The sequence below is a fragment of the Somniosus microcephalus genome, chromosome 10 (assembly GCF_052327205.1).
Source record: "Somniosus microcephalus isolate GS21.2 chromosome 10, FLI_Smic_1.0, whole genome shotgun sequence".
NCBI classification, from domain to species: Eukaryota; Metazoa; Chordata; class Chondrichthyes; order Squaliformes; family Somniosidae; genus Somniosus; species Somniosus microcephalus.
Window position 1 is genome coordinate 199,449,915 of NC_140996.1, and position 23,406 is coordinate 199,473,320.

A 23,406-nucleotide genomic window follows, 5' to 3' on the forward strand; every position below is an offset into this window, starting at 1 on the left:
GCTTAGTGAATTGCTGTGAATGGTGAGACATAACGGTACCCCCCGCAATGGTGATGAGTGTGAAAGGAATGGCTTGGGCATTGTAGGGATGCTTTATGGTGTTGGTGTGGGGTGGTGCCAACCTGGTGCATCATGTGACAGCCAGTGTGTACAGCGTCAAGTGAAGTAAATGTGGCCACGGTGAGGCCATCCCTCGCATCAATGTGGTCGGGTGCTGATGTCCTGTGCAGCACCAGCTGATTGCGGAGAAGGTTGGTGTGGATGTTGGTGCTGCTGGTGTGCCCGGTGATGCTGATGTTGGGGCTGATCGTGGTGGGATTCTGAGGACCAAGGTGAGATTTTTTCAAGGGCACCGATGCTGATGGAATAGATGGCAGGTGAGGTTGAGATGACAAAAGTGATCCGTCAATGGTGAGAGAGGTTGTTCCAATGAGGTGACACTGGATAGTGAGTTTGCTCCAAACACATGCAAGCTGCATAAAGCTCAATCCGTCTTCCAAATGCAGTAAATAACAGCTTCTAACCTTGGAAAGTGACACCTATGAAATGGGAGCTTTTATAGAACATTTGTAGCTGTCAAGTTAGTAACTCATCCGATGCTGACACAACACCCGACCTCCTTACCCGACGTGGTCCGCGAGCAGCGGGGAAGTCGTTGGCGAACTCTAAAAAGCTTAAAATACTACTTAATTGCGTCTTATCCAGCTAATGATCTAAATTGCCTCCCCCGCCACTTGGTGTCAGATCTGTTCTGCGATGACAGACCAGACATCTGGGAGACTAGCGTGGAGGCGGGTCGACAGCGGGGTCCTTACCCGTGGTCAAAAAAAAACAATTTTCCGAGCCGACCAGCCACCAAACGCGCCCCCTGATCCCCCGAAAAATTCCGGCCATAGTAAATGTTGACAAACTACTGACTCAAAGAAACATTTATTTTAAAACCAATGAAGCCAAGCTGAAAATTCAATTTCAGAAATACATTTTGTAGCAAATAAGGATTGGCAGATCTACTAGTAAAGAGGGGGCCTTCAAGAACAATATTACAAGAGTTACAGCATTAGAAAGTGACTGGTCATTAAGTTTGCACCGCATGGGGCATTGCATGAAGGCTGTATCCCACATTGTGGGATGCAAGAGTTGTTCGAAGAAATCTTGCCAAAGCAAGACATTTTTAGTACAACAACAGAAAATGCTGGAAAAACTCAGCAGGCCAGGCAACATCCGTGGAGAGAAATTAGAGTCGACGTTTCGGGTCGAACCCACATTTTCAGTGATTGGTCTTTTTCAACACAGAATAATACATATGATACGATGCACTGTTTTGTAACTCATTAACTTACAAAGGCTACTTATTTGAGAGCATTATATCAGATTCCTAATGAGGTTAAGGTGTGTACTTTTGAAAATGAAAGATTGAGTTAATGGTTAATAGATTTCAATTAGGAGTCACAGAATGGTTACTAATTGGTTTTACAACCATAGAAACTTACATTCCAGTCGAGTGATGTAACATCCTTATTGCTAGGAACATCTTGCCCGCCTTCTCTGATACAATGCCTTAGTACTAATTGGGTAGGGCCACTGTTGCTGTTTTCATTGAGGTTCCATATCCTTGCAGTTGAGTCTCCAGAACTACAAACATAAAAATGCACTTGCTAAAGTTTCTCTTATACCCTTTTTATAATCACTGTTTCTAATTTTGGGATTTAGCATTTCTAAAACAGTGACAATTCACATGTAAATGATAAAGTCTCCCAATGTATGAGAACAGACTGGGAAATGGCAATTTCTACAGCTAAATGTTGTTACACCACTAGGTGGCATGATGGCGACACCAGTAGTGGATCACAGGTTCAGTGCTCCCAATCTCGATCACCTTCACCTTGCTGTGGTGATACCAGTAGACACCATTGGCAGAAAAAATACCAGAGTTCACATTGTCCACGTTACGATGATGAATCTTTTTAATGATTCCTAATTATTCCATGTTTGAAATTACTCTGCCAATTTTTCAGTTTCAGATTATCTATTGGTTTTAACATTAAAGTTTCCTATTTATACACTTAGCGTAAAACAGAAATCACTCCTGGCATTTTTATCCCTGAAAAGTCCAATTAATGGCTGACCTTATTTTCACACAATAAGCCAGCTAGATTATTTCCAATAATTTAGATTGAAAGCATATTAGCATTGTTGAGGATTTTACTCACATATGCCAAGACTGTAAAAATCACTTGACAAAACATTTCATGACTTTAGTTTTCCAATTTTACACTTTTACCCATTTAAAAAATATTAAGATGCATTCAAATGAAAAGTGTCATGTTTTACACTTTATTTGTGTAAAATGTTTAATTGGTTACCGTTCTCTGAAATTGTTAATTCAACACTAACTTTCAAGCACTTAAGTGTTTTTTTCCTGCTGCGATAAGCAATATAAATGAATGTACGTGGTTCCAAAATCTATTAGCCTCAGTGTATCCCATAAAAATGAGCCGTGCTGTGCTCAAGCTCAGCTTTTGACCCCATGTTCTACAGTTGATTTCTCTCCAGTATAACACAGAAGCAATGTTGAGCACTTTGGGACGTCTGGTGGTCGTGAAAGGTGCTACATAAATGCAAATCTTTCTTTCTTTCACGTAGTGTTATTTTTAACTAATAATATCAGTGACGAACATTATTTGCATCAATTTAGTGCCTAGAAAGTCAATCATGCCTGAAAATGGTCACGCCGGGCGAGAGTTGTTTGCAGCATGCATCTGTTCGTGTGGGTGCAGGGGCAACCTGAAATTTGTTTAGGGAAGCTATTATAATGAGCCAAGCGTGCAGCCAGTGCTGGCTATTGGCCGTGTATTTGTTCAGGTGGTGGTGGGGGGGGGGGGGGGGGGTGGTGGAGAGAAATCAGGCTTCACTGATGCCACTTAAACAGAAAGCCCTCTGGGCAACAGCTCTGCCGCCAGTGGGAAGAGGTTGCTGAGTAGGTCAATTCCAGGAGCTTAGCTCTCAGAACATGGCTACAATGCCTCAAGAAGTTCAACAACCTCATCAGAGTTGTCAAGGTAAGACTCTTACCTCTCACATCAATTACTCTGTCCTCACACCTGCAGACTACACTACTCGCAATACTCCCCTCCCTCACGTCCCTACAATCACTGCACCACAGCTCACTCCACCTCCTACCCACACATTCTGCACCTCCTACACTCACCACTATTGCAACCCTCACTTCCCACACAGCATACAAACTGTTCTGCTATGTCAGGCACATTCTCAAAACCACCTACAAGGCCGTCACTAACTCCCTTCTTTCGTGCAGGAGAAGGTTGTACACAACATGCGGCAGGAGACGGGGACCAGAGGAGGTCGAGCCTTCCTGCACACTCTTTCCCTTCTGGAAGAAGACATGCTGGCCTCATGGGCGGGGGGGAACATCGTGCATGGTTTCTTCACACCATATCCTCTTTGTCCCTTCTTACTTCTATTGTACCTCCATGAACATGACAGTGGTGCACACCATGAAACCTATGCTGACCGTTGTGACAGATTCCATGGCAGCTCACACAGCTGCCATGGAAACCAGATGGCTGCCACCTTGCCTCTAGCTGCCAATGTTGACTGGTGCTTCCAGTTTGTTACCACTCCTCGTGCCGTGATGGCCTAGTTGGAATAAAGGCAGCACAGAGAACTGGCGCAAGATGACTGAATAATGACTGCTGCCAAGATACCAGGCACAGACCTGCTTGATGTGCTTCCTGTGGTCGTAAACAAGCTGGACATTGAGGAAGTGAAATCCCTTTCTATTCAGAAAGATGCCAGGATGGCAACAGGGAGCATTGAAGGCAATGTGGCTTTAGTCTCGGGCTCCTTGGTCCCTACAGAAGCCTGCAATTGCGGGAAAAGTCTAGTGCTCTCGTCCTGCTTCGTTCTCTCCATTGGGAAAGTGATGCAGGTGTTCCTCCTGGGGTAGAGAGTCTTGGTGACAGTGGTGCACAGCAAACTGGGAGATGTTGCTTATCTCACCTGCTGCAGCCTGGAAGAGGCCATTGCATAAAAGTAAGAACCACAGTGACTTTGACAGTCACAGGCAGTGCTGTCCATACCCTGGTTTAAGGCTCCAGTTGTGGCTGCAGCAGGTGACAGAGCTGGTGACAGTCTCTTTGGTGAAGAAAAGGCACCTCAGACATTGCTCCTCAGTGAAGTTCAGGTTTGAGAATTGCTCTCAGAAGACCCGGTGTGAGTATGGTCTCCTCTCCTACACAATGTCCTCCTCCTCCTCCCTCTTCTCCTAGCTGCTCCAGCTCGCTCCTGTCTTCTTTGCTGCTCCCCCTTTGTTCTCTAGCCCCAAAGACAGACCTACCAGACCACCCGTGACTGGAAGAAAACGGTTTTCAAGGAAGACAAAAGCAGTCCAGTACCAGCAAAACGATGTTAGCAGAAGTCAGAATTGAGTTGCTGAATGCAGATAATAGCCCCAAAAAAGGCCCAGAAATTAACCAACAGCCGAAGAAGACAAACCAGCAACTAACCTGTATGGAGTGGGTGAATCTTTTAAATAGTGCTCCTGCAGGGTCCTTAAAGCCTGTTAGCACCATGATTTACTGGGCAAGTTTACTGCATGGCAAGTCAGGCGCTGTGACAGACCAGTTTCACAAAGGGGTCTTACAACAAGTGTAGGACTCTTATTGAATATTATAATGAGCGTTTTTAATACTTCCGGCGCGCACCCTGGATGCCTACGGAGGAGTCTGATCCAATATGGCAGACGGTACACTTTCAGCACGGAATGTGTGTGCATGCTACCTGCCATACTGGACCCATAGGTGTCCCTTTCACACAGACGATCGAATATCTAGACCAGTGTGCCTTACCACTTTGGTTAGATGATTCTGAAATTCAGTTAATAAATTTTAAGGCTGGAAGTTTAGTTTAAACCTTGGTTGGACTACACTTCTTTGTTTCCACGTCATCATCATGGTGCTTTGTAGATTGTCGTAGAATATTGGCCACACAATGATAAACTGACCATCACCCAACTCCTGTCAAGCAAATATTTCTATAGAGGAAAAAAAAATGCCACATAGACCATTTATGCAACATGGATCACTTAAAATCCAAGGAACCTTTATTTTCTCTATTGACAGCATTGGTTGCACATCATTAAAGGGGATTTGCTTTATCCTGCCTCTCAATGGTGGCATGAAAACCCATTCAAGGGGTCAGGAAACCAAGACCTGCCACCATATTTGTACGCTGCTAACCAGCACATCATGGTTCGAGAGCTATTTGCTAAAAGGTGAAAGAGTAATATAATCTTGCCACTGATATCAGGACAAGAGACTTATTGTAACTTTTGTCACTTAACTTGTTCCAATCTGGTACCTACCCCGATGCCAAAAGATCACTGACTGGGTTCCAGGCACAAATGAATACTTCTGACTCATGACCCCTTAAGACTGTGGATCTGTTTGAAGAAATTTCAACATCTCCGTCTATTTCCATGGCATCAGAGTGATTATCTGCAAAGAGTCATTTAAAATTTCAGCCATTTGGAAGAAATTACTATCAATCAATCTAAATCATTTTACTTAATAAAAAAAAGACTCAGTCACAATGAAGATTATAATGCAATTCTGTAGTCACTGGAAAAGTAATGTTATGTTAACAAGAGTTTCTATTTTTTTAAATTTAGGTTCTAGCTTTAAAGTTTCAAAATTGGCTCCTGCTATGGCGCAGAGTATCTACCCAGTAAGCAGCTGAACCATACACACAAAGAGGATTGCAGATTCGATTTCCAGTCTGTGCTGAATTAGTTGAACTCAGTGGAGACAACATTAGAGGTGTCAGAATTAGCCTCAGCTTCCATGTGCTCGGAAAGGGGAAGATTGCTTTGGGTTGCTGCTATCCAGCGATTCCCCCCCATTCTGGAACTGCGGCTGAGGGTTGAATTGAGTGTAGCTTTGATGGCCCCTCGGTTGAAAGGTCTGCCAATTGTCACCGTCAAGCCTCATACCCATGAATAGGCGAGGTCCTAGAAGCCATTTGGCCTCATAAAACTGTACCTCAGAAAGAAGTCAACATCTTCAGGAGAGATAATTGGCAAGAAAAGAGCCCCTCTCCAAATCAATCTATACAACAGAACAGAACAGTTTTATTTGTATTGTATAGAATTGGGAGATATTTCTGAACCTGGAATTTTTTAGACAAGATGAGTGCCAAGCTGAATTCTGATTCGGGTCTCTAGTGATGTGATTATATTGCACACGATTAAATATTCCACCCACCATATGATTACATGGTGTATGTACGTGGGATGTACACATATACACACACATACAGATGCCAAAGTGATCATGCAACTACAATTAATTGATTGCTGGCCAGGGAGAATAGGAAGGTGATGTTTTGATGACATACTAACATGTAATGATGTGATTAGTCATAGTGCCAGTGTTTGATAAATAGAGATTAGAGACTTCCCAAATATCAACAATAGGTATCCTTAATATTATGCATTCAGCATAAATAGGCTTCAACAAATGCATTAGGATTTATGCATTTTTATCTAAAATTAAAATTATAGACAATACCAAATGTGGGAGCCAATTCTATCATTTTCACTTTGACATAATTGCTCAGCTTTTGGTTGTCCAAACTTCATTAATTTTTCTAGCGTGTTATTTCATTAAAATATGATTCCTAGAAATTATATACAGAAATAATACCTGTGTTAATACACTAGACACTCCATTGTGAGGTGCAATGCTTACTTGTAATGGTGTGCGCCCCATTCTCCTCCCCATTAACAGTGGCTTCTCCATTATTTGGCGTTGTTTGCTGTGGAGCTGAAGATGCAGCTGCTGCTTGCTGCTGTTGTGCTAGTTTATCTCTGAACGCTTGCTGCCGAGTCTGTACAACATCAGGCATCACAGCATCTATTAGAGACAGTGACTCAATCGGCCGGCCATCAAACACTGTGCCATCCTAGAAAGAAAAGAGGTTACCAGCACAATTTTAAAGTGGAATGAAAAATGTCAACAAACCACACACAATAATCTTTTGAAATCTCTGGTACCTTTTAGCACCGAAACCCCAGAACTCCTCCCTATAACATTATCTGATACACTGCTGGCACAGAAACATGGGTCTGGTTCCCATAAAACACAAATGATAGATACCAAACAAGATTGCACGTAAAATAGTAATTAGACTGGAGCTTTGCTACAAATTCAAAATTAGCGAATGACATCTGAACCTTGACGTGAGTTAGAGAATGGAACTCACTCCAACATGACTTATCATAGTTATGTTACTATTTTTGGAGCTTTTAAAACGATATTTTGTTCAAGATGTTTTATTAGTGTCTCAGATTATAAGTGAGCTTTTACTTCTCGTGACCCCAACCGAATATCGAGGTAATTTGCAGCATGCGCTGGGATTTTACAGAGAGCCATTTTTACTTTATTTCTGCTTGCTGATTTTATTCATGTGCTCTCTCATAAGCTCAGAAGGTGGCAGAATAACACTTAACTGTGACTTAGCCATTAACTCATTATATTTTACAGTAATTATGCCCCACTATCTTTTCAAGTAAATAAAAAAAGTAACTGCTGTGCTAAACTACAACATACATAATGTTCTTGCTTGGCGGGTTTTCTTTATCCTCACTGTCCACAGAAGCTTTCTGTCCTAACTATCTCGTCTGAAGGCTCAGAAATACTATCCAAATAAATGACGGGGACCAAGCAAAATTAAATAAGAGTATTAAACTCCAAGAAGAGCTGTAATTAAATATATATTTTAGCCAATCCCATAAGATGTTTGTATTAGAATTGAATGGATTAGTTCCCCTTCCTTGGATGCCTGCCTCGGACAGGGGTGACTGGTTGCAACTATTATAAGAAAGTAAGCTGATTTTTAGCCCCTTATGCACCATGGCATAATTAAAGAAATCAGTATGACGCCACAGCTTAGACAAAAGACGCTTCATTTTTGTCACGATAATTATGGTTATTTTTGTATTTCTATGCAGTTAATATGTTGCTGTAAAACATGTGTCATTATCTACATATATTCATCATGACAGCTTTCTCAAGATGTGATGGTTAGCTAACATGTGGGATGCAAGGAGAATAGCAGCAGTTATAATGAAAGCTTACGGGTATACTATGCCACGTTATAGAAAAGAGCAGTAATGAGGATATTTTGACTAGTTTATTGTAAGACCAACATAGCCATTATACAATTTCACTACTCGTTAAATTATCTTGCTGCACAATGGATTCTTCTGTGCATTTGACAATTTGCAAAGAGTATTTAGTATTCTTCACACTGCAGACACCCTCCATCATGTTGTGTGGCATACCACCGTGCTAAATGGGATAGATTCAGAACAGATCTAGCACCTCAAAATGTAACCTCATGGCCTGGCATATCCCTCATTCTACCATTACCATCAAGCCAGGGGCATTGCGAAACACCTCCGTTCAGCCCGTAAGCGTGACCCCGAGCTTCCAGTCGCCTGTCACTTTAATTCTCCGCTCCACTCCCAGTCTGATCTCTCCCTCCTCGGCCTCTTACACTGTTCCAACGAAGCTCAACGTAAGCTCAAGGAACAGCACCTCATCTTTCGATTAGGCACTTTACAGCCTTCTGGACTCAACATCGAGTTCAACAATCTCAGACCATAACCTCGGCCCCTATTTTTTTCACATGGCAGCTGTTGATGATTCTGCCATTCCCATTTACACCTCATCTAGACCCATCTTTTGTTTCTTAACTTGTCCCATCTCCTTTTGCCTTGCACCATCATCCCTTTTGTTTTTTAATCTCTCCTGCCTTCCATCCTATCACAACCTTCCCTTTTCTTCTTTCCTCCCCTCCCCACTTTCCCTGCCCCTGTCCTTGCTTAAAAATCTGTTACATCTCTAACTTTTTCCAGTTCTGGCGAAAGGTCATCGACCCGAAACGTTAACTCTGTTTCTCTCTCCACAGATGCTGCCTGACCTGCTGAGTATTTCCAGCATTTTCTGTTTTTATTTAAGCCAGGGGATCAACCCTGGTTCAATGAAGAGTGTCGATGAGCATGCCAGGAGCAGCACCAGGCGTACCTAAAAATGAGGTACCAACACAGGACTACATGCATGCTAAACAGCGGAAGCAGCATGCTATAGACAGAGCTAAGTGATCCCACAACCAATGGATCAGATCAAAGCTCTGGAGTCCTGCCACATCCAGTCGTGAATGGTGGTGGACCATTAAACAACTAATGGGAGGGGGACGCTCCATAAACATCCCCGTCCTCAATGATGGCAGAGCCCAGCATGCCAGTGCAAAAGACAAGGCTGAAACATTTGCAACCTTCTTCAGCCGGAGGTGCCGAGTGGGTGACCCATCTCGGCCTACTCCTGAGGACCCCACCACGTGATATCAAGAAACGGCTGAGCGCAATGGATACAGCAAAGGCTATGGGCCCCGACAACAGTGCTGAATACTTGTGCTCCAGAACTAGCCAAGCTATTCCAGTACAGCTACAACAATGGCATCTACCCGACAAAGTGGAAAATTGCCCGGGTATGTCCTGTCCACAAAAAACCGGACAAATCCAATTCGGTCAATTACCTCCCCATCAGTCTAATCTCAATCATCGGCAAAATGATGAAAGGGGTCGTTGACAGTGCTATCAAGTGACACTTACTCACCAATAACCTGCTCAGTTTAGGTTCCCCAGGACCACTCGGCCCCAGGCCTCATTACAGCCTTGGTCCAAACATGGACAAAAGAGCTGAATTCCAGAGGTGAAGTGAGAGTGACTGCCCTTGACTGAATGTGGCATCACGGAGCCCTAGTAAAATTGAAGTTCAGGGGAATCAGTCATACCAAGCACAAAGGAAGATGGTTGTGTTTGTTAGAGGTCAATCATCTCAGCCCTAGGACGCTGCTGCAGAAGTTCCTCAGTGCACTGTCCTAGGCACAACCATCTTAGGCTGCTTCATCAATGACCTTCCCTCCTTCATAGTCAGAAGTGGGGATGTTCGCTGATGATTGCACAGTATTCAGTTCCATTCGCAACTCCTCAGATAATGAAGCAGTCCATGCCCGCATGCAGCAAGACATTCAGGTTTGGGCTGATAAGTGGCAAGTAACATTCGTGCCACACAAGTGCCAAGCAATGACTATCGCCAACAAGAGTCTAATCACCACCGCTTGACATTTAAAGGCATTACCAATGCCGAATCCCCCACCATCAACATCCTGGGGGGGTCACCATTGACCAGAAACATTATTGGACCAGCCACATAAATATGTACAAGAGCAGGTCAGAGGCTGGGTGTTCTGTGGCGAGTGTCTCACCTCCTGACTCCCCAAAGCCAGGAGTGTGATGGAATACTCTCCACTTGCCTGGGTGAGTGTAGCTCCAACAACACTCAAGAAGCTCAACACCATCCAGGATAAAGCAGCCCGCTTGATTAGCACCCCATCCACCACCTTAAACATTCACTCCCTCCACCACTGGTGCACCGCAGCTGCAGTATGTACCATCTACAAGATGCACTGCAGCAACTCGCCAAGGCTTCTTCGACAGCATCTCCCAAACCCGCGACCTCTACCACCTAGAAGGACAAGGGCAGCAGGCGCATGGGAACACCACCACCTGCACGTTCCCTTCCAAGTCACACACCACCCGGATGTGGTAATATATCGCTGTTCCTTCATTGTTGCTGAGTCAAAATCCTGGCACTTCCTCCCTAACAGCACTGTGGGAGTACCTTCACCACACGGACTGCAGGGGTTCAAGAAGGTGGCTCACCGCCAACTTCTCAAGGGCAATTAGGGATGGTCAATAATGCACACAATCCGTGAATGAATAAAAAAATCTCTAAATTTATCTGACGCAAGAAAACTACTAGGCACTTGGTCTAAGCATTAAACAAAGCTTTAATCAACTGTTTTACAACATGGAGGTCTAGTTGTGTCCTTCACTAGTTTCTGTTAAGAATGTTCTACGCAAGCTGGGCCCATGCTCGAGTATTTATACTCTCCCTGGACAGCGCCACCCGCAGGCCGCTCAGTATTATTTCATAAGTCTTTCATGAATGACTGATTCATGTCATTATCAATTTTTACTGTCTTAATAATTTAAAGCATCTACTTTAACTTTAAAATCCATAATAAGACAGATGCTGTAGTAGTGCAGTGCACAGGAGCTGTAGTATGTTGTAGTATAATACAGGTCCCCATTCATATCCCAAATGGTAAAATTACTGTTAGAGCTGTCTGCCACACTTCATTACTACAGTAGTTAAATCTGAAACGGTTACTCAACTATGGACAGCATTCACCCCTCCTTCCTTACAATGTTGTAACACATAATTATACTAGGTGGCTATGATGCATTCACTTATTAGATGAGACAAACATTTTCCACTGAACGATAGCGAGATAGTTTGAAGGTTGATGATGGTAGTGTGATGTGTGATGGAATGTTTCTACTCTACCTTACTCTTTCTGATCTCTGTATTACTTATAAACAAAAATTGCCACTGTGTGTCTGCAGTTTCCATAGATACACACTGAAGTGATGCACTGTGAATGCAAGCATTACCATTAATTATATCTAAATTCTCACTCCCACTCCCTTCAAACGTGCCTCCTCCTATGGGAACAGACTTCTAAACCTGGTTTCTGCATTTTCACTGGGTCCTAAATTACATCAGCTTTCAGTTATTGCTGCTATGTGGGTAACCTATTGCTGCAGCAAGTTAAACGATTAATTCAATCTCACTCTAATGCTCTCACTTCTCCTTCAACATCCCCCCCACCACCCCCCGGCCCTCCCCCCAACCCGCCCGAGGACAACAGCAGGGCTTCACTTTAATTTTCAAGAGGAGCCAATCTGGACTGCAAAATAATATTCAGACTATAAACTACACTTGTGAATGAATTGCATAATGTTTTTTTCTGGCTAAAATCCGTACAAAACATTCCGACAGAAGTTGCTCCAGTAAAGACAGAAAACAAAGGCACACATGATGGCAGAAATTATACACCGGATATTATTGTAATAACATTCTAAAGTGACTTCCTACTGCAGCTTTACAAAGATTTGGAACAGACTGGCCACTGAAATAGGATTATTAACCCTTATACGATAGCAAAATACTGCGGATGCTGGAAATCTGAAATAACAACAGAAAACGCTGGGAAAACTCAGCAGGCCAGGCAACATCTGTGGAGAGAGAAACAGAGTCAATGCTTCAGGTCGAAACCCTTCTACAGAACTGAGAAAAAAGCAGGCAATGAAACAGATTAAAAGGCAGTTTGGAGGCTGGGAAATGGGGGAGGGGATGAAAGAGACATTAAGAGATATTCAAGGTGAGACGAGATGGTAATAGGACAGGTAAAGAAACAAACAATGGCTCTAGATGAAGTGTGAAATGCACTGGCAGAGTGAAAGATAGCTGCCGTGTGGGAGTGAGAAAAAGGAAAAGGCACAAACCAAAAGTGTAGATAAAAAATATAAAAATATAATAGGGGCCGAGGTTATGATCTGAAATTGGTGAACTCAATATTGAGTCCGTAAAGTGCCTAATCGGAAGATGAGGTGCTGTTCCTCGAGTTTACGCTGAGCTTCCATGGAACAATGCAAGAGCCCGAGTACAGTGAGGTCTGAGTGGGAATGGGGCGGTGAATTGAAATGACAGGCGACCGGAAGCTTGGGGTCCCCCTTACGGACTGAGCGGAGGTGTTCCGCAAAGCGGTCACCTAATCTGCGTTTGGTCTCCTCAATGTAGAGACCACATCGTGAGCAGCAAACAGTATACTAGACTGCAAGAAGTACAAGTAAATCCTTATATCTGGTTAGGCCAGAGGAGATCCAAACAGCAAACAACATGGAAGTTTGTGTAGATTTTACTAAAGCTGTAACTCAGTACAGAAAATCCTAACAGCACAGTTCCACAGGTTACAATAGCAAAATACTGCGGATGCTGGAAATCTGAAATAACAGAGAATGCTGGAAACTGTTTCCAGCAGTTCCATAGGTTGTATTGTTCTTTTGTTAATTTGTTCACTGCCCTATTTCTCATCTACATGCTGCCCCTCGGCGACATCATTCGAAAACACAGCGCAGTTTCCACATGTACGCGGACGACAGCCAGCTCTACCTCACCACTACTTCTATCGACCCCACCAAGGTCTCTAAATTGTCTTGTCCGACATCCAGTACTGGATGAGCAGAAATTTCCTTCAACTAAATATTGGGAAGACCGAAGCCATTGTCTTCGGACCCCACCACAAACTCCGTTCCCTAGCCACTGACCCCATCCCTCTCCCTAGCATCTGTCTGAGGCTGAACCAGGCTGTACGCAACCTTGGTGTCATATTTGACCCTGAAATGAGCTTCCGACCACATATCCGCACCATAACTAAGACCGCTTATTTCCACCTCCGTAACATCGCCCGACTCCACCCCTGCCTCAGCTCATCTGCTGCTGAAACTCTCATCCATGACTTTGTTACCTCTAGACTTGACTATTCTAACGCACTCCTGGCTGGCCTCCCATGTTCCACAGTACGTAAACTTGAGGTCATCCAAAACTCAGCTGCCCATGTCCTAACTCAAACCAAGTCCCTTTCGCCCATCACCCCTGTGCTCGCTGACCTACACTGGCTCCCCGTTAAGCAACATCTCAATTAAAAAATTCTCATCCTTGTTTTCAAATCCCTCCATGGCCCCGCCCCTCCCTATCTCTCTAATCTCCTCCAGCCCCACAACCCTCCAAGATATCTGCGCTCCTCTAATTCTGGCCTCTTGAGCATCCCTGATTTTAATCGCTCAACCATTGGTCGCCGTGCCTTCAGCTGTCAAGGCCCTAAGCTCTGGAATTCCCTGCCTAAACCTCTCCACCTCTCTTTCCTCCTTTAAGATGCTTCTTAAAACCTACCTCTTTTACCAAGCTTTTGGTCATCTGCCCTAGTTTCTCCTTATGTGGCTCGGTGTCAAATTTTGTTTTATAATGTTCCTGTGAAGCGCCGTGGGACGTTTTACTACGTTAAAGGCGCTATATAGATACACATTGTTGTTGTTATCCTGCCCTCGAACCCACCCATGCCATAAAGCAACTCCTAAATGAACTGGTAGGCCTAGAACTTGCATGAAGCTTATTATTTGATCTTTTATCATTAAAACTTATTTTAAAATCCTATCCTGTAAATTATAACAATTCACATGGTGTAGTTTAAGAGGGTGCCAGATGCAGTCAGGTTGCAAGTATGCCATTTAAAAAAAATCTAAATTTGTTTGTCTCCTGGGAACGCAAGAACAGGAGTAGGGCACTCAGCCATTCAATGAGATCATGGCTGATCTGTATCCTAACTCAATTTACCCACCTTGGTTCCATATCCCTTAATACCCTTGGCTAGCAAAATTCCATCCATCTCAGATTTAAAATGATTAATTGAGCTGGCATCTACTGCTTTTTGTGGGATGGAGTTCCACAGTTTTACCATCCTTTGTGTGAAGAAGTGTTTCCTACCTATTCTCCTGAATGGCCTGGTTCTGATTTTAAGGTTATGTCCCCTTGTCCTAGACTCTGCCACCAGCAGAAAAAAGTTTCTCTCCATCAATTCCTTTCAAAATCCTAAAAACCTCAATCAAATCACCCCTTTAACTTCTATATTCCAGGGAATACAAGCCTAGTTTATGTAATCTCATAATTTCACCCTTGGAGCCCTGGTAACATTCTGGTGAATCTGCACTGCATTCCTTCCAAGGCCAAAATATCCTTTCTAAGGTGCAGTGCCCAGAACTGTACACAGTCCTCCAGAGGTGGCCTAACCAGGGCTTTGTATAGCTGTACACATCAATCTCTGGTTGGGGAAATGGACAGTTGACATGATTCTAGGCCTCTGGTGACACCCCTGATGAGGCAGTTGCTTCACTGTGGCCTAGGGTGACTTACCCTCCAGCCTGTCTGGCCTCCATTTGTTGTCTCATCTGAATGCACAACTCAGTTTTGTAAAACTGCTGTTACAAATTTGCTATCTAGCACTCGAGGCACCAGTCTGTAATGCACTGCACCACCACGTTAAACTCTACAATGCAATTTTCATTAACTAGTCTATTAATGATTCAGTTGTTTTAAGTACAGAGTGTGAAGCATTCTGCTAAATTACACCCTGTATTTGCATACATGTTCAAGGTTTTCCTAGTGAAAGATATAAGCAATATAAAAATCATTCACCCTTTACATGGAAATAAAAATGTTACCAATGACAAATAGTTTGAATGAATGTAGTTCAACATACAAGTTGGGGGGTGAAACAAGTCTTCGCCAGTGGCATAAACGGGTTCATAGCAATTAGCCGCCCAACTGAAGTCAATGGAGAATGTAAATCAGACGCAGTGTAAAAGGCAAATCGCTATAGCCCGTTTTGGGCTTCTGGCATAGACCAATTTCACCCAGAGATCTTTAGCAATAAAAGGCACATAACTTGGCTGCTAAGCTTCTTGGAAGTATTCGGCATTAAAATATGTGCTTGTTTAATATTTGTTTTTCAGTGTTTTTTGCATTTATAGTACATTTCCAATTAAACAGGATTTGTTTGCTCTAAAATGTTGGTTTCGGTTGTCATTGACTATTCAATAACAGCAATAGTACTTTATGCAAATATTCAACTCTAGTATTAGACATGAAGATACAAAAGGATTAGCCATACGCTTCACACACAGTAAAAAAAAATGCAAAAACAAAGAAGTGAGTCAGGAGCTATATGTCAGATGCACATTTTTTAAATCTGTTAAATACTTTGAGGAGAGATCAGGTTAAATTTAGCATTTTTTAAAAACCTATGGGGTAAAAATTGGTTATGGCCCCTTTATGGGCACATAACAGATGGTGCGCACGGAGTGCGTGCCCCACACCGAAGCCCCGGGAGGCTTGCCCGCATTTGGGTCTCAGGCCTCATTTCAATCATTTGGGTGAGCTGCTGGTGCCTGACGCGCCTCCAGGGGCAACACGCCATTGCCAGCATTCCAATTCTGTCCGCCTGCCTACTTTTTTTTTAGTGGCAGTCGCTGCTTAGGCCGCAGCAGCCACTGATGAATCCCGAGCAAGCTCTGCTCATTGCTCACCAATTTAGTGCAGGGGTCTTGACGCATGTGGTAGGCCCCTCAATTACAACTGTAAGGAGCCCAGTGCCCGGTTCAGGTGAGCTCCATGGGCGTCTGTGCTAACAAGGCAGCGCGCCCGTATCCCCGGCGATGACTTGGATGTTGCTCTCCAAAATCGGCCCTCATTGCGCCAGGACGACTGCTCTTCACACCGTGCGTACCCATGTACAATTGCACCGAACTCTACAATAACGTAGGATCAGCTCATTTCAATGATTTAAATTTTACGCCCAGCATGTTGCTCCTGATAACACTGGGAGTTCATGGGTGGAATTTCCTGTGCCTGCTGCTTCTGGTTGCCAACACAGTTTTTTAACTTAAAGAGAGAGCTGGTAGCTGATTGAAGACTGGCCAAGTAAAATCAGCCTTTCAGGCCAAATAGTCCATCTGCAGGTAAGTAGAAGGGTCGGGAGGGAATTTTTTTCCTCCCCCTGCAGCCCACTCTTATGCTATCCATTTGAAACAGGCTCTGCAGCTGCATTACGGAGTTTGGGTCTCATGGTTATATAAATAAATTCTGGGCCTGTAATGATCCCTGCACAGTTTGTGCACAGGCCCTCAAACAGTCCGTGCTGGCTGGCCCCAGTGGGACATGCTAGGCACGGAGTAGGCCTCAGGCTTTTGCGCCTGATATGGCAGGGAGCTGGCACCCAAAGTGCATCAGCACCATGATACCACCTTACCAGCCACAGAATTTTACCCTGTGTCAGTAACTCAACTTGTTTAGTTCGTTGGCATCAGTGAGAAAAAGCAGTCTTTCGGCACACGGGAATATAAAGTCTGTTTAATCTTACTCTCTGTGCCGAGGTCTCTTTCACATACTTTTTCCTCACTCATTCAGCTTCAGGTGCCAGTTTGTGTTATACAGAAAAGAGCTGATTAGACCAGGCAGTCTCTAATGTGTTATTTTAGATTGCGGGGGGGGGGGGGGGGGCGGGGGAGTAGGGTTGAAACATTCAATCACCAACAGGGAAGCAATGTAGCAATGTGCAAGAGAATAGACTTTAAACTAGCAATACTGTACTCAATGAATCAATAACTGACAGCTCTGGAGGGTCACATTTGATATCGCTCTAACTGAATGTGATCCTCTTAACAGCTCTATTAGGCTGCACTTTTGCAGCCAGTATTGTGTCATATTTCAGCAGGCTGGCCCCTTAAATGCAGTATAACGCCGTGGCCTGACCTGGACTACACTGCTATAGTTACAGATTATTGGTTGTGACAACAGCTGATATCTGCACAATCTTTGGGCATCCTTTACTCCATCAAAACTTGTAAAATCCACTTCTCTTCAGATTTCCACATCTCCCTTAATAAGCCCTAATTTTAACTCGAAGCAGGAATCGGGCAGTTGGAGGCCTATTCAAGCGCCAAACCCCCGATTTCAACAGCGGGAAGCCTGGGAGATTTTAAAACCTGGCCCTCGTCCGCATGCCCCACTGGTCAGTTGCTGCCCGAAACCGCTCCTCCGAAGGACTCATCCTGCCCCCGCAAGGAATGGAAAATAAAGTTGAACAAATCTTCTGGGTCCAGCTCCTCTTCCCACTGGCTTCACCTAGTGGAAAAATCACAACGGCTTCCCCACTCAGGCCACCAGTTAAAATAGCAGTTGGGGCCCAATGACATCACAGGGCCCTGATCTACATACTTAAAGAAGGACCTCGCCGGTTTCAGGCAGATAGCCTTGCCGCCTGCTCAGAAGAGCAGGTTAAAATAGAAGACAGCGGGAAGGGAGAGGGCAGAGTTAAAATTGCTCCTGTAGAGTTTCATCGCAGAGGGTTCTACTGACATCCTGGAGAATTCCTAAAATGACATTCTACAACTGAAGTTGAAAACCTCTGATTGTACCAGCAAGGTCCAATAAAATATCAGCTCTTGGGATCCTTCTGCAGATACAAAGCTATTGGTCAGTTATTCGCCGCCCCCTGAATGCACTGGAAATAGCTTCAGTAAGTAAGCCACAGCAGAAGACATGGACCTAGAAATTGGATGGCACCGCACCAATTTTTCAGCTGCTAAACGGGTACATAAGCCTTCAATATGGCGGGCAGGAAGCACATTGCCATTACAAGCTTGAAGTGCGCCACCCACCATATTGGCATAGGCAATAAAATAGGTGTCCAGGGCTCATGCCTACAACAGGCATTTGGCCCTTCGCATGTGCAAATAAGGGGCCCAACACCTATTTAAGGATCCCTGTTAAAAATTGATCTGCTCTGAATGCATCTGGCATTGGGCCAGCTGCGTTCAGGAAAACCTGGTCTACATGCGGCCTAACCAGCAGTCCTTAAAGGGACTGCTGCAGGCTGCCAAACAAAAGGTAAGTTTTTACAAAATACTGACCTGAATATGGAGCCAGGAGTGCTTCTCCCAGGTCCACTGCAGTCCCGCAGACTGTTCCGGGTCCCAATTGGCCCCCCTCTCCTGGCTGCCTTCCTTTCTGGTTGCTCCCCTCCTGATCGCCTTCCCTCTCGGTCACTCAATCTCCCCGCTGCTGATCACCTTCCCTTCCCCTTTAAGCACTTATCTAAGGCTATTGCCAGCGAAGCAGCGGCCCAAAATTGCAAGCCCCTTCGCTGGCGAGCTGCTTGGGGATGCCTAGCAGGTGTCCACAGCTCCCTGGTCGCGTTTAAATGAGGCCCGAAGCCCAAATCCAGCCTACTCCTTCAGGCCCAGGGATCATTCCCGGGGCGAATTAATTTTTAAAAAAGCATGATAAACACAGTGGCGTAAGAGTTAAATATGGCCTCCTTTAGAGCTTTGTACTGAGGACTTCCCTAGGAAATAATAAATTACCTACAAAATATCAATGGGCCAATTTGTATCTCCACTACGTCCTGAAAATAGGCAGAGGCAGGGTGTATCGAAGCTCTAAGTTTGGCGGAATCAGTTCCACCTGATCTCTTTTCGGCATTCTTGCATTGGGGTGGCTGCCCAAAACAGATGGGAGTTTCATTGGGACATTCAAAAAGGGGTGGGGACATCCTCCATACGTTTCCTGATTTGCACGTGTGCAGACATCTAGGAAGCCCAGCGTAAAGCTCATACCAAAGTTCATTTAAGGGCCACAGAGTGGAAAGGCAAGTATTGTTAGGTAATTTCTAGACCATTTTTGATTTTTTTTTTAGCTGGCACTTAGGTTTGCACAAGCCTTTGTGCCAGTTATTAATTGCCTTAGATAAGTGCTTAAAGGGGAAGGGAAGTTGATCAGTAGCGGGGAGATTGGGTGACCGAGAGGGAAGGCGATCGGGAGGGGAGCAACCAGAAAGGAAGGCAACCAGGAGATGGGGGGGGGGGGTGGCAATTGGGACCTGGAACAGTCTATGGGACTGCAGTGGACCGGCGGCAGTTAAAAGCGGCGGCAGTTTGAAATCGGCGGCGGCAGTTGCGAAGTGAGGCCCGATCAGAGCATCGGAGCTGTGAGGGGGCAGTGACTGGCGGCAGTTAAAAGCGGCGGCAGTTGTGAGGTGAGGCCCGACCAGAGCATCGGACCTGTGAGGGGGCAGTGACCGGCGGCAGTTAAAAGCGGCGGCAGTTTGAAATCGGCGGCAGTTGCGAGGTGAGGCCCGATCAGAACATCGGACCTGTGAGGGGGCAGTGACCGGCGGCAGTTAAAAGCGGCGGAAGTTTGAAATCGGCAGCAGTTGCGAGGTGAGGCCCGATCAGAGCATCGGACCTGTGAGGGGGCAGTGACCGGCGGCAGTTAAACGCGGCGGCAGTTGCGAGGTGAGGCCCGACCAGAGCATCGGACCTGTGAGGGGGCAGTGACCGGCGGCAGTTAAACGTGGCGGCAGTTGCGAGGTGAGGCCCGACCAGAGCATCGGACCTGTGAGGGGGCAGTGACCGGCGGCAGTTAAACGCGGCGGCAGTTGCGAGGTGAGGCCCGACCAGAGCATCGGACCTGTGAGGGGGCAGTGACCGGCGGCAGTTAAACGCGGCAGCAGTTGCGAGGTGAGGCGCACCAATTCAACAGCAGAGGAGAGAGGTAAAAAGTAATCCAAGTGTGACGTCACCAGGAAGCAGGTAAGTGATTGGTTGGTGAGTATTTCTTTTATTACAAGCTTAAATTCTGCGGTTTATATTTTCTTGGGTCTCTGTGGTGTAGTGGGGGCAGTTGGTAAATAAGCGCCCTAGAGTATATCTTTAACTGGTGGTATTGAATTAATTTAAATTAATTAAAGGGGTAAGTCATGCCAGGAGAGCCCAGCCCCGTGTTATGCTCCTCTTGCTCTATGTGGGAATTCAGGGACGCTGCCAGTGTCCCTGATGACCACGTGTGCCAGAAATGCATCCAGCTGCAGCTACTAACGGGCCATATTGAGGCGCTGGAGCTGCGGATGGATGGGTTGTGGAGCATTCACGATGCTGAGAGGGTCGTGGATTACACGTTTGATGAGTTGGTCACGCCGCAGGGTAGGGCTGCACAGGCAGGAGGAAATGGGTGACCACCAGGCGGAGCAGTAGAAGCAGGCAGGTAGTGCAGGAGACCCCTGTGGCCATCCCCCTTTCAAACAGGTATACCAATTTGGATACTGTTGAGGGGGATGACTCACCAGAGGAAGGCAGCAGCAGCCAACTTCCTGGCACCGGGGGTGTTGCTGCTGCTCAGGAAGGGAGGAAAAAGAGTGGGAGAGCAATAGCGGTAGGGGATTCTATCGTAAGGGGAACAGATAGACGGTTCTGTGGCTGTAGACGTGACTCCAGGATGGTTTGTTGCCTCCCTGGTGCCAGGGTCAAGGATGTCACTGAACGGCTGCAGGGCATTCTGAAGGGGGAGGGTGAACAGGCAGAGGTTGTGGTTCACATTGGGACCAACGACATAGGCAGGAAGAGGGATGAGGTCCTGCAACAAGAATTTAGGGAGCTAGGTAGCAGATTAAAGAGCAGGACCTCAAAGGTTGTAATCTCTGGATTACTCCCGGTGCCACGTGCTAGTGAGTATAGGAATAGGAGGATAGAGCAGATGAATGCGTGGCTAAAGAGTTGGTGCAGGAGGGAGGGCTTTAGTTTCCTGGATCACTGGGCCTGCTTCTGGGGAAGGTGGGACTTGTACAAGTCGGACGGGTTGCACCTGAACCAGAGCGGGATAAATATCCTTGCGGGGAGGTTTGCTAGCACTGTTCGGGGGGGTTTAAACTAAAATGGCAGGGGGTTGGGAACCTGAGCAGGGAGACAGAGGAAAGGAAAACAGGGATAAAAGCAAAAGATAGGAAGGAGAAAAACAAAAGTGGCAGTCAGAGAAATCAACGGTTTAAATCAAACGTGGCCACAGTAAATAATAATTCTAATAGGTCTAAGAGCGTTAAAAAAACAAGCCTGAAGGCTATGGCCTAGAAATTCGGTAGGCTTAGCGCCGCTTTTGAGGCGCTAGAGGGCCTAGCGCCGGAGTTATGGCCAGTTTGGAAATTGAGTGGGTCCCTAAATCGGCGTTAGGCCGTTAGCGCTGCGCCGGCACCGATGACATCATCGGTGTGCGCAGCGTCCCGGTTGCCATGGTAACCCGCCCGAACTCCGAAATTGACTTGCGGCCGCCTCGCCCGTGGCAGCCGCAAGCAACGTTCTGGCAGAGGTGCCTTACTGGACTTTGCGCCGGCGCATTAAAGGCCCCGCGGCGGCCGGCCGCTTTCCCGCCGGCCGCCTGGCCGCAGCTCCCTCCCCGGACTTCTCCCCCCCACCCCCCCCCCCGGGACAGATGCAAGCCCGGCACTTGTCCGAGGTGCCGGGCTCATTTTTACAATGATTTTCGCGGGCCGCGGCCGGGTGCAGGCAGCTCCTCCTTAAGGGAAGGAGGCCTGCACTTCCCGAACCTGCCGCACCGCAGCGGACGCCGCAGCGCCGGAATAGCGCCGCAATTCAGCGCGTAGCGCCAGTTTTCAGGCGCAAACAGCTTTCAGCAGCGCCGGCAGCCGTTTGGGCGCAGAACTAGTGAATTTTTGGCCCGCCCAGCGCGACTTAGCTCCGGCACTAACTTCCGGCGCTAAAGCCGTCGCTGCGCCAAAACCCAATTTCTAGGCCTTTGTGTCTTAATGCGAGGAGCATTTGAAATAAGGTGGATGAATTGGCTGCGCAAATAGAGGTAAACGAATACGATTTGGTTGGGATTACAGAAACGTGGCTCAAGGATGGCCAAGACTGAGAACTCAACATCCAGGGGTGTTCGATATTCAGGAAAGACAGGCAAAAAGGAAAGGGAGGTGGGGTAGCATTACTGGTTAAAGAAGGGATTAATACAATTGTAATGAAGGATATTAGCTCTGATGATGTGGAATCTGTATGGGTAGAATTGAGAAATACCAAGGGGAAAAAAACATTAGTGGGAGTGGTATATAGACCTCCAAACAGTAAGGTGGAGGTTGGGGATGGCATTAAAAGGGAAATTAAAGAAGCGTGCAATAAGGGCACAGCAGTCATCATGGGCGACTTTAACCTACATATAGATTGGGCCAACCAAATTAGGAACAATACTGTGGAGGAGGAATTCCTGGAGTGTTTACGGGATGGTTTCCTGGACCAATATGTCGAGGAACCAACCAGAGATCAGGCCATCTTAGACTGGGTATTATGCAACGAGAAAGGATTAATTAGCAATCTTGTTGTACGAGGCCCCTTGGGTCGGAGCGATCATAATATGATCAAATTCTTCATTTAAGATGGAGAATGAAGTAGTTGACTCGGAGACTAGGGTCCTCAATTTAAATAAAGGAAACTACGATGGTCTGAGGAGCGAGTTGGGTAGGATTGAGTGGGGAATGGCGCTCAAAGGGTTGATGGTGGATAGGCAATGGCAAACATTCAAAGACCGAATGGATGAGCTACAGAATTTGTTCATCCCAGTTTGGCGTAAAAATAAAACAAAAAAGGTGACTCAACCGTGGCTAACAAGGGAAATTAGGGATAGCATAAGATCCAAGGAGAGGACATATAAATTGGCTAGAAAAAGCAATAATCCTGAGGATTGGGAGCAGTTTAGGAGTCAGCAAAGGAGGACAAAGGGATTAATTAAGAAAGGGAAAATAGAATATGAGAGTAAGCTTGCAGGAAACATAAAAACTGACTGTAAAAGCTTTTATAGATATGTGAAGAGAAATAGATAGTGAAGTCAAGCGTAGGTCCCTTACAGTCAGAATCAGGGGAATTTATAATGGGAAACAAGGAAATGGCAGACCAACTAAATGCATACTTTGGTTCTGTCTTCACAAAGGAGGACACAAATAACCTCCCAGAGATGCCGG

General features: G+C 45.7%; 1 protein-coding gene across 6 annotated transcripts in view; it reads right to left on the reverse strand.

Annotated features, from left to right (window-relative positions):
* LOC147111992 (F-box-like/WD repeat-containing protein TBL1X) overlaps positions 1 to 23,406 on the reverse strand; it is a 330,596-nt gene that overhangs the window by 30,419 nt on the left and 276,771 nt on the right. For all 6 annotated transcript variants that reach the window (XM_085999446.1, XM_085999441.1, XM_085999444.1 and 3 more), the window contains 3 exons: positions 6,768 to 6,981; positions 5,384 to 5,516; positions 1,491 to 1,632 (listed from right to left, as the gene is read on the reverse strand). In XM_085999446.1, the coding sequence (XP_085855572.1) occupies positions 1,491 to 1,632; positions 5,384 to 5,516; positions 6,768 to 6,981 (489 nt within the window). The remainder of the gene's footprint in view (positions 1 to 1,490; positions 1,633 to 5,383; positions 5,517 to 6,767; positions 6,982 to 23,406) is intronic.